Source organism: Thunnus albacares, chromosome 6, assembly GCF_914725855.1.
Source record: "Thunnus albacares chromosome 6, fThuAlb1.1, whole genome shotgun sequence".
Classification (NCBI taxonomy): domain Eukaryota; kingdom Metazoa; phylum Chordata; class Actinopteri; order Scombriformes; family Scombridae; genus Thunnus; species Thunnus albacares.
In genome coordinates, this window is record NC_058111.1 from 33,331,366 (window position 1) to 33,349,105 (window position 17,740).

At 40.2% G+C, this 17,740-nt stretch overlaps 1 protein-coding gene across 3 annotated transcripts in view; it reads right to left on the reverse strand.

Annotated features, from left to right (window-relative positions):
* bcas3 (BCAS3 microtubule associated cell migration factor) overlaps positions 1 to 17,740 on the reverse strand; it is a 361,548-nt gene that overhangs the window by 271,690 nt on the left and 72,118 nt on the right. For all 3 annotated transcript variants that reach the window (XM_044353189.1, XM_044353190.1, XM_044353191.1), the window contains exon 15: positions 15,840 to 16,176. In XM_044353189.1, the coding sequence (XP_044209124.1) occupies positions 15,840 to 16,176 (337 nt within the window). The remainder of the gene's footprint in view (positions 1 to 15,839; positions 16,177 to 17,740) is intronic.

A 17,740-nucleotide genomic window follows, 5' to 3' on the forward strand; every position in this document is an offset into this window, starting at 1 on the left:
TTGCACAAACCGCAACAAGATTTCATCATTCAGAGGGAACTTATCTGTGTTTTTATCTCATCACTCTCTTTTTTATGTCAGTCAAACTAATCTTTGATGGATAAATTAGAAGAACACACTGAACTGTGATGTGGTGATAATTAAGTCGTGATTTTTTCATCACAGTACAAAAGGTGTTATTTCACCTGATGAAGCTCAAACCGGCCTCCCTGAGCATGTGTGTACACCGAAACCACATTTACTGTAAAAAATAAATGCCATATAGTGTAAAACACATTTTTCTAGAGAGCTCAATATGATATGTTGAATGGAAAAATAATGTGAATGTAACATTATTGTTCATTTGACTGTGAGTATTTCATTCTGCAGTCTGAACACCTCCATTTAATATAATTGAAATTGTGCATTAGAAGCTTTTATTGACTGTTATGAGCTCAATTGTTATTATTTTTATTCATTTTGTTTTTATTTTCCCATGTTGCATCATTCTCCTGCATTTATGTTCTTTATTGTGGACAAAATGGATATGAGTGCTATAATCTAAATAACTACTGATGCCATTTCCAACATTTGATGACAGTGACATATGGAAGTGATACAGTACACACTGATGCATGTAGTGAATTATAGTCACTACCTGTGCTGTGATCAGTGCGGCCGTATGAATAATAGCAACGGGCGATGATGACTGCTCTGCTGTTGTTAAAAAGACGTTACTGATGCAATTCTGATTAATTGCACGTCTTTGCTGTTGTTTTCATAGACGGGGGTGGTGGAGCAGACATATGCAAACAACTAATTAAGGGTGTGTCTACATCACTGTATGGCTAACAGTTGGAGTGGAAATCAGGCCTGTGCACGTGTGCACAAAATTCACAAAGGCTGACATTTATAAAACAGAACCATGTGTACGCTCGGCTTTATAAATCTGATGAGGAGAGCGTGCGTGCATATTTTTTTTTTGCATTATGCATGCTCAGAGTTTTATACTTAGAAATGAGTCAGAATTGAAAGATTTGAAATTAAGATTAAGACATTACTGATCACTGTCAGGTTGCAGCCCAAGAGACACCAAAAAAAACACTAAATCTAGTCTGATTATTTAAATGCTTTTGCCATCTTTATCACCACTATTAGCTCTTATTTTTAACATCATTACTATTAGTACCACTCATACTTTAACATTATTCGAAACTACTGCTTTTAGTACTACTGATGTTGGAGCCAAGCTTTGTTTCAAAGTTATCTTCTAACTTCACAGACTTGTTGCACGTTCTCTACTGCTGCTGGAGTACCTGGATATTATTTACAATCAGTTCAACTTGAGAGACAAAGTCTGCAGAAAAAGGAAGCTGCAGAGGAAAAAAGGCTGACCAATGCTAATATGAAAAGAGAGAGAGAGAGTGAGAGAGCGAGGGAGACAGATGAGAAGCGTCTGGCAGACAGATAGCTCTAGACGGAGGCCATGATTTGATTAATGACCGGGGCGTGATGTGCCCAAGCACTGATACATGACATCCCCATGGAAAGAAGATCCATCAATGCAAATCCAGCTCCGTCGCCGTCGTCCAGAGAAAAACTCTGACCCTGCCAAAAAGTCACTGTCACCTGACCCTCGTCTCTCTCTCTCTCTCTCTCTCCCTTAATCCAACCATCCATCCAGCTCTCCTCTATCCATCTGTCCATCCATCCCTCCCTGTCTCAACAGCATTTGCATTCTCTTCTCGCATTAAGCTTCTCTCTCTCTATCCTTCGCGCTCTTTCTCTCTCCTCAGCCGCCCCGTTGTCACGCTATCTCATGTTTCTCTCCCTTCTTTTAATACCTCATTTGCATCCAATACAAGCAGGCAGCTTCCAATGAGGAGCCGACGTGCGAAAAGGACAAGCTCTGAAGACTGTGTGTGTCCACACGAACACTGTGTCTTATTTGAATTGTTCTGCCAGAGAGGATATTTCAGTCAAAGAGATGGAAAAGATGCAAGCTGGACTGGAGAGGAACTGGGTTGGGGAGTGTTAGGAGGCAGCAGGTTTGGCAGGTGACATGTTGAGTGATGCTCTGGGAATTAGAAGAGACCTTGGACCTGAAGATGATATTGCAGCTGTGAGACAGAGGGGTAGAGAAAGAGAAGGAGCGTGGAAGACAAGGAAAAAAGCTACGACGTCCCATTAGGGGAATACTTTTATGGTTTTGTCTAGGCTTTGTGCTTTTGAAGATATTTTTGGATTGAAGCTGATATTTTGTGCCAATATTACTTTTCGTGACCAAAAAGATAAAAATCTCTTTCTGAGTGCAGATGCCAATAGTTGTATAGTGTAATAAAAACTTTGTGCCAGCTCATCAAAATATTCCAAAGAGCTGTACTCTTGTCAGAGTGGAAATCTTTAAATCATAATCAGACGCTACACCTCTTCACTGAAACTCATGTTAATGGAATCCTGTTAGGAGATTAACAGCTGTGTACAGCGTTCATTCAAGATGCATGTTCAAAATGCACTTTAACTCTACTGCCAACTCTGGAGGTGTTCAACTATATTTTCCTTTTACATTCTGAAAAATTCTTGAATTTAAAAAATCATTTATTACAATATTGTGGTGCAGAGTAGAAGTCTTTATGGGTCCACTCAGGAGAGTCCACAAAGATTTCTGACAAGGGAACTGAAAATGAACTGATTTTAGGAAAATCAGTCGTCTACATATTTACGCTGTTAAATTAATTTTGGAGTTTGATTCACAGAGATTATTATTAATTTATATTAAATAAAATAGAATAAATAAGTTTGAACATTGTCTTTTGTCGATTTGCTACAGAAGGTTTTCTTGTTGTTACAGGAGGTGGAACAGGATTTTTAGTTATTATATGTTATCTGTGTTGGAAGCATATAAACATTATTTTCGTTTCACTGATTTACACTCGTTCTTATTATTACTATATTACTGCTCTTCCCCACTGCAGCTGTGTGTTAACTGATAGAGTTGAAGCGCATCAGGCTGCTGCAGGTGTTTGTGTTCTCTTTGTCTTCGGGTCGACCGCGTTTTGGAACGGGTCTGTTAAGTTCTGGTCTATCTGGGTCGGGTCTGGCTGTGCTCAGGTCCCTCTGGGGTCAGATCTCTCTCTTTTGAAAATCAATTTATGCGCGTCAGGTTCGTGTAGGTTTTCCACAGATCCGTTTCGGGGTTGTGTCTGACGTTTTGGACCCATGAAGACCTCTAGTGCAGAGATCTTTGTCAGTCATATATCTGTGAACCAGACGTTTATTTGCCTAAAATTGCTGTACTGAAAACAATTACTACAACATTCATATTTAGTAGTGTCTGGTAAAGAAATGAAAATACTAGCTGTGACAGAGAAATGAAACTCCATCACACAGGAAGTGGAGGACACGCTGTCTGTTTAAAATTAAACCTCACTTCCTATTGGCTGAAATATGTCCACAGCCACAAGTATTGACAGTCGGATGCTTAGACAGACTTGTGTGCTTGTTTACTGAAGTCCCTTTCTTTAATGCATCTATAATGTAAATATGGTGACAATTTTACATGTCAAAAAAAAAAACCCAACAAATGTATATTTCCCAAATTAAGGTATAGAAAAAAAATATCAAAAGCTGTAACTCGGCACTGATATCGAACTAGTTCTTTAATAACTGACTGATATCGGCAAACCTGTATCAGTCGATCCCACTTTCCACCATTCATTCCATGATAGTCCAAGTTTCCCAGACATGTTAAAGGAGGGAGGGATTAAAGCAGGGGAAAGGAAGAAGAATGAAGAGTGAGGGAGGGAGGGAGGGCGGGGGGACTGTAGTGTTTCTGTGCAGGAGGAGAAAGCTGCTCTACCATCCCAATTCCCCAAAGTATCATTATTAAAACACTCACTTCCACAGGAGGAGGAAAGAGAAGGAGAAAGAAAAAAAACAGAAGGGAGGAGAAGAGAGAGAGAGAGAGATGGACGGCGGGGAGGGCTTAAAAGGGTCGGACATAAAGGGGGAGGGCAAAAATAAAAAGAAGGAGCGGGGATCCCCCACTGGACAGAGTAAAAACAAATTAAAAGAGCCCTTATAAAACACAGATGCTGCAAAGAAAATAAACTTCACAAGATTTACTGTTTTGCAAAGGAATCGGAAGACCGGTGGAAAAGCCATCAAGTCTTTTTTTTTTTTTTTTCTCCTCCTCCTCCCCCCCCCCCCCTTTTTTCTTCTTCTCTCAGGTAACGGTGCGGCGCAGGGATCTATCTCCTCGGTTTTCCTTTCTCCCCTCTTTTTCTCTTTGTACGGTGATCTTGCTTGTCTGCTATTTTCAGTCGGAGTTAAGAGTCGAGGTCAGGCCGGCCTGTGTGAAAATGGCTTCCTGCCCGGTCCCCCGCTCCCAAACCGCAAGCTAACGGGGAGGTTTTATTAACAGCCCTATTTGGGAACATTTTTTGAACGTTTTGTATTTTTATTGACGTTTCTCATGTCAGGGAGCTAAAAAAAAAAACACAAAAAAAAAACACAACAGACGCTCAACAACTGCACACACACACACACACACACACACAAAAAAAATTCCCAGGATATAATTTTGTCATAAAACTTCAGAGCTAAATAAAGGAAAGAAAGTGAGATTTCAAGTGTGTAACATGTTCAGAGTAGACTGTGTTGTAATGAGGAGGAAAAACCAGCAGCTGAAAGAAGAAAAAAAAAAATACATGCAAAAACACACGACAGACAGCCAAACATAATCACGAGAAAACAATCAGGTGAGAGGAACGCGTGCAAACATGAAAACACACACACACACACACACACACACACACAAACAGCACCCTGAAATCAGATCTACAAGTTTACAGCATGTCAGTATTTACAAGGCTTCATCAGACAGGAATGAGTCGCCAGCAAGAAGGGGCTGGGAGGGGGGTCAGACAGCTCCACTGGATCAGATGACACCCACACTCTAACCATATGTGTGTGTGTGTGTGTGTGTGTGTGTGTGTGTGTGTGTGTGTGTGTGTAGCCATCATATGATTTGGGTCAAGGAGCTAGTACCTCACAGTAAAGAGGAACGGGTTATGGCCAATGATTGGATGTTTGGGGGAAAGCAGGAGAGGGAGGTGGGGTGGAACACAGATGCACATACACACCGTACACACACACTTACAAACCAATTTAGAGGGAGCGGGGACGGGGGAGAGAGAGAGAGAGAGAGCTGCAGAAAGACAGGATGCATCAGATGTTTTCTGTGTTGTTCTCTACTGTTTTTCCCTCAACTGAACATGACGGAGTGGGAACTTTAAACTTCTGCACCAGTAAATAACAGAAGGATAAATAATAATGATGAATGGCTAATGTCTACTAGAAGAAAAACATGAAATAAATATAACAATAAGTCTGAAAGCAGAGTCGTTCATAAACAACGGTTCACAATGATTTCACACTTTTTGTCATCATCTATAACATATATGGATCCGTTTTTTTGGTGTGGACACATGCTTTGTAGAAAAAAAGAGGTGGGAGGAGGCTCCTTTTTTAATTTCATCTTGTTTTTTGAAAGTAGCTGATGATAAAAATGCAGATATGACTTCATTTGACTAAATCGGGATTTGAAGGCCCGAATTTTTTTAGTTTTAAAACTGCAAATAAGATGAAGATATTCAATAATTTAGTACAATATAACTATAGCAATAATATTAGAAATATAAGCTGAGTTGTTTTCACACTGAAATCTTTGTGTATTTAAACATTAATTCTATGCAAAGCCTGTAAAATAAAGTACACTAGGACACTAAAATCCTCCATCAGACGTGAGACTAATGTCATTTATTTTAGGGGGGTTTGGCAGGAACATATAAAGAGGTAATATATTAAGATGTATATTCTGGTATTAAATAACAGCCTTACGCTGACTGTGTCTGTGTCTAATGCATCTTTTGAATTAATTCTGGTAACAGGTGTCAAAGACTGCCTCATAAAATATGATTCAAATAAAAAAGGAATAAAACTTTAAATTCTGAGCCATCACCTTGGTTACACACTTCTCCATGAGAAAATGTTTTCAATTACAATTCATTTCATTAGGCTAAAATGACTTTCTGACCATCATCTGGGGGATAAGGAGGCAGGAGAAGGATAAGGAAGAAATACCATTAATGTCTTCTACTGCAATGCAACACAGGAGAATCATATGGAAGCACTGAACACAATGTTTCCCACAAACACAGACAACTTTGATATCGATTTTTTTTTTTTTTTCTCAATCAGAATTGAGACCTTTGTCGGTTGATTTGATTACAAACAGATCAGTAGTGTGCTTGGAGCTAAATGAGAAGAAGCCTGCTGACCTCCCCGATCAGATTGGAGATTGGCTGCATCCGTCGTCTGTCTGGATTTAAATGCTTCTCCTTTTAGAACCCCGTGGTCCGAAGCAGAGGAAACAATAAGAGAGACAGAGGAGATAATGAAACGTCTGCGCCGCTGTCACAGCCATCCTGCACCGTCTTTATGAGCAACTGGATGAAAATCATGAGGTCAAACTGAAATGTTCATCATTTCCTTCATGATCATAATACTGAAGCAGTGACTAATAGTGATTTCCCCACAGTTAAAGCAGAGCCAGGGTTCACTCTGCTCTTTTTCTTTAATGAGGCTGCTAATTTGTCAATTATTTTATCACAGCAGCCCTGTCTTCCAAAGCCCACTCACGCTCTATACTGAATCCAAACACACACACACACACACACAACCACGCATGCAGATCTGATTTAATTTCTCCATTCAAAAATGACCCTGATCTAATGCTGATTGATTGACATTGCAGTTATGTTCAGCTGCGACAGAAGCTCTATTTCAATAGCTGGTAACAACCGCAGGGCTGCTTTGATCCAAATTTAGCCGGCAGAGTTTTGACAGCATCCCAGTCTAAATAAATGGCGTGTCAAAAACACTTAGACATGATAGGAGTAAACACAGGATTTAAGAGTAAAGAAGGACAAGCTTTCTTCTCGGGAACGTTGCCATTTTCAATCTCTTCTGATAAATGGGAATCAATATTAGTGATATTTTGTCATGCTCAGAAACCAGTTAGTTGACTGCAACAATTAGGACAATATTACTGTAATTTTTTTTATTAATTTAACAATAACGTCGGACGTTTCAATTTCAAATGAAGGTACAAGATTATAAATAATAGATATGTGTGAGTGTGTGTTTCACAGACACACGGCTGTTGTCAGAACTGCATCACCTTGCAGTGAGGAACTCAGTGAAAGTATTATACTTTATGTACATGTATGTCACTTATTTTACAGTTGGTTTATAATGTATACTGTTACAATTTGCCAAGAAGACCTGTTCAGCCATGACGCTGGTATAAGACAAACACTTGTGAAGGCTTTAAGCTTCAGGAACACAAAAATAGAAATAGAAATGAGCGAAAAACAACAACAACAACAAAAAAAAAGTATAAAGAAGATCCACACGCAGCAGCAGTACAAAGGCAGGATATAAAACCTATTGATTCTGTGACAATGAAAGGCTTTGGCTTTTCACAGTGTGCACTTTTCACATGGTAGGCAATAAGCTGGAAGCCACAAGTGCTGTCTGTGTGTAATGGCAAGCCAGCTTTATTTCTTTATCTCTACCTTACAATTTTGCAAATCAAATAATGATGAGTGCAGCGGCGAGCACCCGGTGATAAGAGGGTTTAGTGGTTGTGGAGATTGAGTTATTAGGGTTCATATAAAAAGGACAGAGGTCTCTGGCGGAGCCCGAACGCCGGCCAAGATACATATTCCTCACACCGTGTATTTTTGGTCGCTTTAAAAGCCCTAAAAGTACAGGGGAAGGCTAATTTTCAGGGTAAACAGCTTGTTCGATTGCAGTGTGGTTTTGCGCTGAGCTCTCCGTTTATTGACTCAAGCCGAGCTGGGCTCTGGCTCCTCTGCCGACCACAGGGTGAAGCCTGCCGACGGAGCCTGCATCAAATACAAGCCTCTAACACTAGCTTACCTTTGATGGCACACAACTGTTAAATCAAATGTACTGAGTAATGTACAAAGCGTAATCCTCTTGACTATATGGCAGGTTGAGGGGAAAAAAAAATGCTTTTAAAAGAACATCTGCTCCTTTTAGGGAGTTATTTGCCATTTCCCATTCCCTGCTGACCAGTAATTTGTGGGTTAAATTATTAAGACATGTACAGTAGGATTTGAATGTGATGCTGGATTCTATGTGTCCAATGAAATACAGGAATTATCACAGCAAATGCTGCTCAGAGAAAAAAAATAGAAAGAAACCACTGTTTTTCCTTCATTTTGATTTGAATTTTTTAAAATGCTAAATAAAACAAAGATGTCTTAATCTGCCTCATCATCCTCTGAACACAATAACAAAAAAAAAAGGAAGGAATAGCCAAAAGACAAAGATTACGGCTGAGACGTTTCAACATTCAAGTCTAAAGAGAAAAGTGTTCAGACTGCCTCTTTTCAAAAAAAAAAAAAAATCTCCAAAGAAGGGCTGCAAGTTGTTTTAGATGGAGGAAGTGACCATTCATAAAAAAAAAGCCGTAGAAATTACCCAGCTCTTTCTCTGTTGTTAGATTTGTATCAAGGCAAAACCCTTGCAGCACAACTCAAGCTTTACAAGTCTTTTCCTCTCTGTCTCTCTCTGTTGAGTTGGGACTGCCTGCTCTGCTCCTCCCTCTCCAAACTGCTGGGAATCCTGACCACACAGCGCCACACAGAGGACAACCCCTGTACTAATACACTGGGCTGCCACCATAGCTTTAATGCAGACTTTTCATATCTGCACCAAAGTGCCTCAATAACCTCCTCTGCTTTCAATGTTTTTCTTTCCTCGGGTATAGCTGAGAACCATCTAATGCAGTAAGATGAGAATGAGGTGAATAACCAGTTAGAATATTAAGTTTATGCGTGTTAGGTGACAAATTTAATATCCCTGATTTTTCTCAAAATTGAATAACTTTCCTTGATTGTTTATTGCTTCACACTGATGCACAAAAGCACAATACGACTGTCCAAGGGTAAAGAAAAGGAAGCAATGGTGCGGTTACTGATAAAATGTCCCAACAAGGTCAAAGAGAAGGAAGCACTGATAATGTTGGCCCCGTGTCAGCCCAGAGCTTCCTACAATATCCTCTCTCCAAGACTGAGACCAAACTATACACAAATGTTTTGTATTTTTACTCTAAAATGTCACACACAATGGTGTGGTCAAGTCAAGTCAATTTTATATGTATAGCCCGATATCACACATCACAAATTAGCCCCAGGAGCCTTTACAATTTGTACATCCTCTTTCCTGAGACCCTTGATTCAAATAAGGAAAAACTCCCTTTTTAGTGTGATGTAGAAGAAAAAGGAACACAAGATACAAATAGGAGCTTCAAAAAATGTTGAAGTATATAGTGAGGCAATGTAAATTTGTCATCAGTAATAGCAAAGAAGTTTTTACTACAACTCTGGAAGACACCAGAGCCACCTTCACCATAAGGTTCATTTAGTAGCTGTCCTGGAGCTTTTGATCTTCTTCACAGTTTCTAAGCCAACATGAAGAAGAAGTCCTTAAAGTGCTGAGAGAGAAAAAAATTTACAATTGCATGATGACTGACCTAACTCCATCTGCTAAGAAAAATCATGTGATATGATCAAAAGCTCCAGAACAGCAACTAAAAGGACCATGTGGTGTTTTGCTGACTGCCGTTTTCAAGACTGAGAATAAAGGTCAATCTCATCTTTTCTCAACCGATTTTACAGAAAGTGTACTTTATAATTATAAAAAGTGCTATTATGATATAAAATCTGGTTTTTTTTTCATCCATTGCTATTTGTTGTGGGTGTGTCTTACAGTCAGTCAATGCTGAGCATGTTTTGGCTACCTAGGTGAGGTTAGTGGCTATAAAGCAGGGACACCATAGCAACGACAATGGGATGGAGCGGCAAGGAAAGATTAAAAAAGTTCAAATGAAAAAGCAAAGTTAAAATTAAAAACATGGTGAGCATGTGGTGGCTTTACAAACACTGGTTAGCTCAGTCGAGTCTCATGCTGGACACGGTTCCAAAGCAGACAGCTCATCATGATGACTGAAATCTGGACAATTCATCTATCTCACGCTGTTTCATGCTGTTTACAACTTTTTGAGACTGAGACTTGCTAACTTGCTCTGTTAAATCCATCGACTATCTGTGAAAGCATGGGGTGAAACTTTCAACATCTTCGACTGTACTTTGTTACTGTTTAACTTACAGTAACCATACTGTCAAAAACAGGGTCACAGTGAGGCCGTGTACATACGTGTCACACACCAGCAGTTATGAGGTAATGTTTCCTTGGCACGACCTCTGCAGAGCGTTGGTGTTTTTCACCACAGGACGATGACTGACGAAAGGGGAGCACTGGGGGAGGAGGGAGGCGAGATAAAACAAAAGTCCAAACCCAAATAAGCAAGCCGTCAGCCTCTAATAGCAGAAAGGAAGTGTCCCTTTATCAACAAGTGAATTAACAGTTTCCCGTCACACCTTGTTTTTTGCCTCCCCCTCTCTCTCTGAACCAGTGCCAGGGCCCATATGGCCTCGTGATCGGACCACCAGGGCTTCTGCTCGGTGAGGAAACAAATCTGTTGCACTGACTAATAGCCGTGTGTTGATGTTTTACAGTTGGGGAGTGTATGACCAACATTGTGTATACACACAAAAGACACCCATGCATCTTAAAAAAATGCACGCTAAGTCATAATGGTCCTAATTGTCATAAAAACGGACTCCTGATCAGTAGATAAAACCATCATCTCCATCTACCAGCACTAGAGGGCAAAGTACAGCCCTTCACAAAGAAATATAAACCCAGATCAAACGAAAAAATACAGGATGGTTTTTAGATTATTATGATCAAGTTGTTTTTGGAGAGCTCAGAACCTGTTTGCACTGTGCTGCTGTACTATACAGTGCTGTGGTTGGATCTGAAAAACATCGGAATAATAAAACTCTACAGTCGCTGCCATATGCCTGGTATAGCCTCAATAACCTCTGCCCTGTGCAGAGAAACTGCACTTACTAATCTAGCCTTGTATGCGCTGGGCCGCAGACAAACCGCGCTTTACAGCATGGGACGGTCACATTATGGGTCATCACCTCAAATGACAATATATTGATCACACAGAGGAAAGGCTTTGGGGGGAAAAAAGAGGGGGGAGAAAAAGTACTGTGTACGTAAATAGCCATTCCAGATTTTAACAGTGACAAGAAGACGGCCAATTGCAGCCTCTATTTTTAGGTGTGCCGGCAGCTTGGGCTGGCAGCTTTGAGAAGGATGTGTACTTTTCTACAGTTCCTTCCCAAAAATCAACGCTGTCCTCGCTGGCGACAATCACAGAGCAGCTGTTGTGGCTAGGTGGCCCGGCCCTGGCTTGCCTCACCCTGCTCCTTTCTGCCAGCCTAAGAAAACCGCCTTCACTGCCCAAAATTCACACCCGGCTTACAAAAACAGGCGGAAAGCAGACACAAAAGCAAATGTGACTCAATGTGTTTGCTTCCGGTGAAAACTGCGCAAATTATGGAGTTTTTATCAATCTGGTGGCAGCGGTGGTGGTGGAGGGGCTAGGATTTCTAAATTTACATGAGGCAGGATGCCTTGGAGCCAATTTATCTTCTAAATAACAGACACCATGAGACCTACATGACCTTGTCCTACAGAGATCTCACTGCTGAACTGATAATGACCTTCTGCGTAATGCGCTTTTCGGTACTTTTGCACTATCTAAATATATGCTTTAGAATCAACTTGTTTTGGTGCAAGAACTTGTCTGACAGGATTAATTCATCATTGACCTAATGCACAACACCCAGAGGAGCCCCAGAAAACACACTGTAGAGTATACGAAACTGCACAGTGCAGAGAATTCTGCTGCTATGACCATGCCATTAAAAATAACCGCACCACAAAAAAGGGCAATTCAAGGAAGTCATATCTTATTAAATCTTGTTTTTAAAGCACAATTTCATTAAATTATTGAACTTCTTTCAAGATAAGAAATTCTTGATTTTTCTTAGTGAGATATTAAATCAGTTTTTCAGATTGAATTGACAAGAAACAAGCCTTAAAATTGGATTGTATGGTTGTCACACTGATACACCAAACATTTATTCAGAGAAAATAAGATAGCTTTACCAAATTCAAAAAAATCAGACCAAAACAACACTTTGATTTATTTAGCATCAAACTTATTGCTCAGTGCCGCTACACTAAAGTTGGCCTTAAGGCAAGAAAAACGACACTGATTGTAGAAAATGCTTGAAAAAAAAAAATGGAGGGAGCCTTATTTTAAGAGGGCAGAGTTTGAATGTAATGGAAGTCAAGTCTTGTTAAGTATTTATAAGGTGATATAGTGTTTTGTAGTGGCCTGGTTTACTGCTAGAAAATCTTATCAAGTAATTTTTGTTTAAACGTCTGGAAGTTTTTTTTTGGTTTTGTTTTGTTTACACTTACACAAATTTCTGTAGATGACACAATGTGTTTCTTGTTAGTAGAAGGGGATTATTTGCAGGGCGGGTTAAAAGGTGAAATTCAGAAACATTCTCAATGTGATCCAAGTCTCAGCACTCACTTGTTCTGTCTCCAGTACAGTATGAGCTATGACTAATGTAACATATTGGACTTAAAAAGTGTTAGACACTACAATATAAATGAGGTTGTAACACTGTAAGTACACAAAGTGACTGCCTCGTAGTTCACACAGTGAGGGGCTTTGTGATTTTTGTCAGAAAGTGAGCAAGTGTCCGTATGGTATGGATTAACACCTTGATAAAAGCAGTGTGAAATCTGACTTCAATTTCCTGTGGACTATATTATACATTGTAAAATATTAGAGTTATGAAAACTTTCTCCTGCCAGCTCTTCACTGCAACTCAAGTGTTATCTTTGACTCTGACTTCTTCCTTTTTTGTATTTTTCCCATAAAGAATTATTAGTCTGGACTATAGTTTGTCTTCTTCAAATGTACATACACACACAAACACACATACACACACACACACACTCAGTAAGGTATCACTGTGAGGACTAATTGTTGACAGGTGGCCCTAATGCTCTCCTTTGAAACAAAAGTGTGATTTACGACCGCGCTCCCCAAGAACCCGGCTTTCAGCGCTGCTACTACAAACTTATCTTTCTCTCTCTTTCTGTCGCTCCCCCTCCTTTATTCCCCCTGTTCTATATCTCTCCTTCATTTTTCTCAATTGCACCTCATTACTTTGCTCACTCACTTTCACCTCCTACCCCACTTTGATGTTTCTGTCCCTCTCTGTCTCTCATCACAGCGGAGCGGTGGCTCTCCAAAGTCAGACATCCTTTTAATGTTTGATGGCCTATTTTTCACAGTGTGTAGGAATGTGTATGTGTGTGTGTTTGTGTATTTTTTGTGCAAGGGTTACAGAGGGGTCTGAGTCTAGACAAGGAAGACAGGAAGGAGAGAGGAAGCAAGGGCGCTGTCTTTCAAGACTCTCTCTGTGTGTGTGTGTGTGTGTGTGTGTGTGTGTGTGTGTGTGTGCGTGTGTGTGTGTATATGTATGTATGTGGCTGGGGGTGCAGTGTAAGTTCTGGGGCAGGCACATAACAATATGACTTGACCATGACCCCATGCTCCCAGCAGCTTCTGTCACCTATTTGGGCCCATATGAAGCCTCACAGTGTATAACTTGAAAAGAATACAGCCTGGGAGCAGCTTAGGGGGAAAAGTATACCGTGACCCCTTGTAAAAAGGACTTAAAGTTTCTATTATGGTTTATGTCATTTTTTATGGTTTTATGGTTTATGTCATTTTTTTATTGCAACATTAAGATATATTGAGATATTGTAAGGAGATAATAGGAAAACAACTACATGACAGATGAATGATTAGCTGAGACAAATACAGTTAATTTACATATCTGACAAATCACCACAACTTTATCACAAGGAATCCTGCTCACTGATTTGCAACAGTGCCTGCAGTGGCCGACTACCACTACTACTACTACTACTACTACTACTACTACTACTACTACTACTACTACTATTACTACTAGACTCACAACTCACACAACTCAAAGCTACAGCCTACTGTACTCCTAACTGGGAGATTCTTCAAGAGATGTGAGGTGATCAGCTGATCATTTATCTAGAGAAGAGTCTCAACTCTGTCCAACTACAAAATACACAGTCCACTGGCAGTAGTTCAGTGGTGTAACAAAGTGATGTGCCTCTACTCACAAACAATCTTTGCCTGAATATAGACACCAGCTGCAGAGAGCACATTAACGTTTTATTTTAGCTGAACAGAATGAACGTTAATTAGCTACAGCTGATTTAATCTGCTACGTTGATGACTGTCATTTTAACCATAGACAGACGGCTAAAAATGAAAAGCTGCTACCTATATGCTTCCATTGCTCTTGGCTAATGAAAAACAGGTTTAATAAGAGCTTCTTTAGCATCAGACCTTTACAATTCCAGGTATTTTACCGACTGGGAACTGGATGTAAAATAGAACCTTCTATCAGAAACCATCTATAATGAAATCTGACTAAAGCCCTTCATAGGTCCAAAATTTTAGACCCAATCCAAAATGGACTTGAGGAAAACCTACCCGAACCATACATGCATTCATTTACTTAAAACAGAAGAAGAGAAATCTGACTAGAGTTCATATTGGCCCCTCCTAGGGTGTCAACTCCTTGCCTCTGTAGAATCCTGCAAAAACCCCAACTCTGATTTTTCAGCTACCTCCATGACCTTGATTTTATAATTCAGTGACTTTCTATGACAATCCCAAAATCTAAAAATGTAATTTCATCCTGAATTGTTTAAGTATTTTGAAGAGTTAGTGATTTGGTTTCCAGTCCAGTAAGCTGCAAACCATCTAGTGCAGGGAGCATAGGAAAGAAATTGTAAAATTTGTTCTCCAAATGACCCACTAATCAAGTTCCCAGTTCTTCTCTTCTCTGAAGTGTTTATCAAGTTCTGGACCTCACCCTGGCTGGAGTACACCTATCAAAACTCAGGGATATTCCTGGAAAACTGTGACTAATGAGATCTGTGATATTTTACACTGAGTAACACCTCTGGGGTCAAGCAGTGCAGCCGACACAAAGTGTGTGTTTATCAGTGTGTATCTATGTCAGCTAGGGACACACAGACAGTGTAAGCAGCCTGCAATGGTGTTTGACAAACAAGGGAGACAAGGTTGTGGCAGACAGATCAGAGTCCCTGGAAAAAGACTACTGAGATGACCAGTCACTGGAAACACACACACACACTTTATCACTTTATCACACTGTAGCAATCTCTAGTCTGTAGCAACTTCCAATGTATTATGATGATGGATGATGGTTCAAGGCGTACCCACCTGTTGCCAAATGTACGCCTTGGATATAGAGAATGAATGGATGAACAATGCAAGTATAAGTAAAATATCTGCCACCCCCACAGGTGTTTTTCAGCCTCTTTTAGCTCTGTTTTGGTTTTACAGCACATTTGTTGTAATGCAGGTTCAGGAGGTGAGGACACACACAACGCCAAATGAACAAAGCTATTGTTGCTCTGGGTGTGTACATAGGAAACTATTTGCTAACAAGTTGACCACAACTTTATTAATAAGAGATACATAGATGTTAGCTTGTTTCGATGTTTTTCTGCATGCTAGTTGCCAAAAATTGACTCATGCAGCTGTAAATGATCAAATACAAGAACAAGGGTTTCTTTCTCATTTTGGTATGAACCACCTACATGCTGCTGTGATGCTATCCTCTACATGTAAATGGGCAAATTCAGCAGTAATATCTTCTTTTCCCACCCTCCCAGCTCCTCACCATGCAGCGGAGACCCCGATGGACTGCTGGACAGACCAGGTATGGGGCTGCAGCGGCCTCCGATGCCTCCTCCTCCGCCCAGGATGCAGCCACCTCCTCCTATACCTCCTCCTCCCGCTCCTCCTCCTAAGGCAGCTGCTCTGTTTAGCTCCTGTTCAATCTCCTCCAGCCCGGCACTCTTTTGGAAGCGAGACATTCGGTTGACTACGCGTGGGGACATGTGCGTGCGGGCACAAGGTGCGCCGCCATACGGGTTGATAGGAAATACATGGGTGGTGCCGCGAAGGGTGCTGATGGCTACCCAGCGACTGTCTTGGCTGAAACACATGTCCTGGACCTGGATAGAGACAGGACAGGTACAGAAGTCAGGGGACAGAGGGTGGGGACATGAGGAGGATGAAACAGAGAATGTGGAGGAAGATGAATTCATTTCACTTTATTCCTGAATAGCTCAAACAAACACTTCATTTCATTAATGGAAAAGTCTCATGTTATCATTGAACCTAAAGTCAAAACATGTCACAACAATTCTATCAAGACTAATTTGTATACTGTCATCAAGCTATGAGTGGATCGCCACCATACTGTTCCACTGTACACCACAAGGGACAATACAGTACAGGAAAGACAAACACAAACAGTGTCACAGTGGTAGTGTGATTTTGGGTGCAATGAGTGGGACTGACTGTCTGCAAAGACTGTTTAACATGTGTAACACTATCTGCTGGCTTGATTCACACTGATCACATGTGAGAAAGAAGATTCAAGATATGGGTTTATGTTTTATTGTTGTATGTACAATGTTTAAAGTTCAGTATTTTATATCTACAATATTTTTAAAAAGTACTGAGTAAGTGTTTATGGACACAAGACCAGGTTTACTTTTGTGGCTTTTTTTCCCTCAGGCACAGATGTGACACATTCTGACACATACTGTGTATTCATCAAGAGGACACTCCTTGTTGGAGTAACAATTTACATGTCATTTTAGAGAGCATTTTTCAAGTTGCCTCTCTGTCCTCATTGCATATGTATTTCACCTTTTTTTTACCTATGCAAATCATAGGTGCAGACATGTTAACAGAGGTTGATTATGTATTCCACTCAGTTTATAAGGTCACATGATTTGTACTGGTCAGTTTTATGTGGAGAATTATCTGCCTCTGAAGATCAGACATAAACATAAAGCAAATCCACAAAACCAAAAAGGAAGTCCTGAACTTGAATTTCAATGAACTAACTGGTTACCACTGCACTCTTCTCTCTTTTGATAAGACTTTAACAGTGTATTTTGGCTGCGCTTACATCAGTATTTTAGTGAGACATCAGCTGTATCAACACCATCTCCACCTCTACTGTGAAATTCTGGACATGATATTTCACTCACAGAATGATCTTTGAGTTTCAGTCCCAGGTTCAGTCCGGGAGCTGAAAGCATAATGAGCTGCTGCCTTAGTAAATCAGTGGCTGAATACACAGATTGCAGCCACAAATTCAATGAAAACTGCAGCACTCATTTGAGCTGTGTCATTTTAAATCCGGGCTGCTGTACAAGCTGCTGTAATAATACTGAGAATATAGGCTCTGAGAATAAAGTCCAATTATAAGCACAGTTTAAAAGGTTGGTAGCTTTCCATTGTTAGCATTTTGTAGTTTGTAATCATTAAAATTATAAAAAATAACTGTTAGAGGAGAGATTTAGATTTTCAAATGGTTGCTTTAATGTCAGTATGAAATGTGCTGAACAAATAGGCATCTGAAATATATCTGCAAGTCATGGGTACAGGTACAGTAATTCTGAAACGATAATGTGCTAATTAATATTAATCTATACAGGCATTTGCTTTAAGTTAAAACCTGTTTCTCCTGCAGTATTTTTGTAACCAGCCTAGCCATTAACA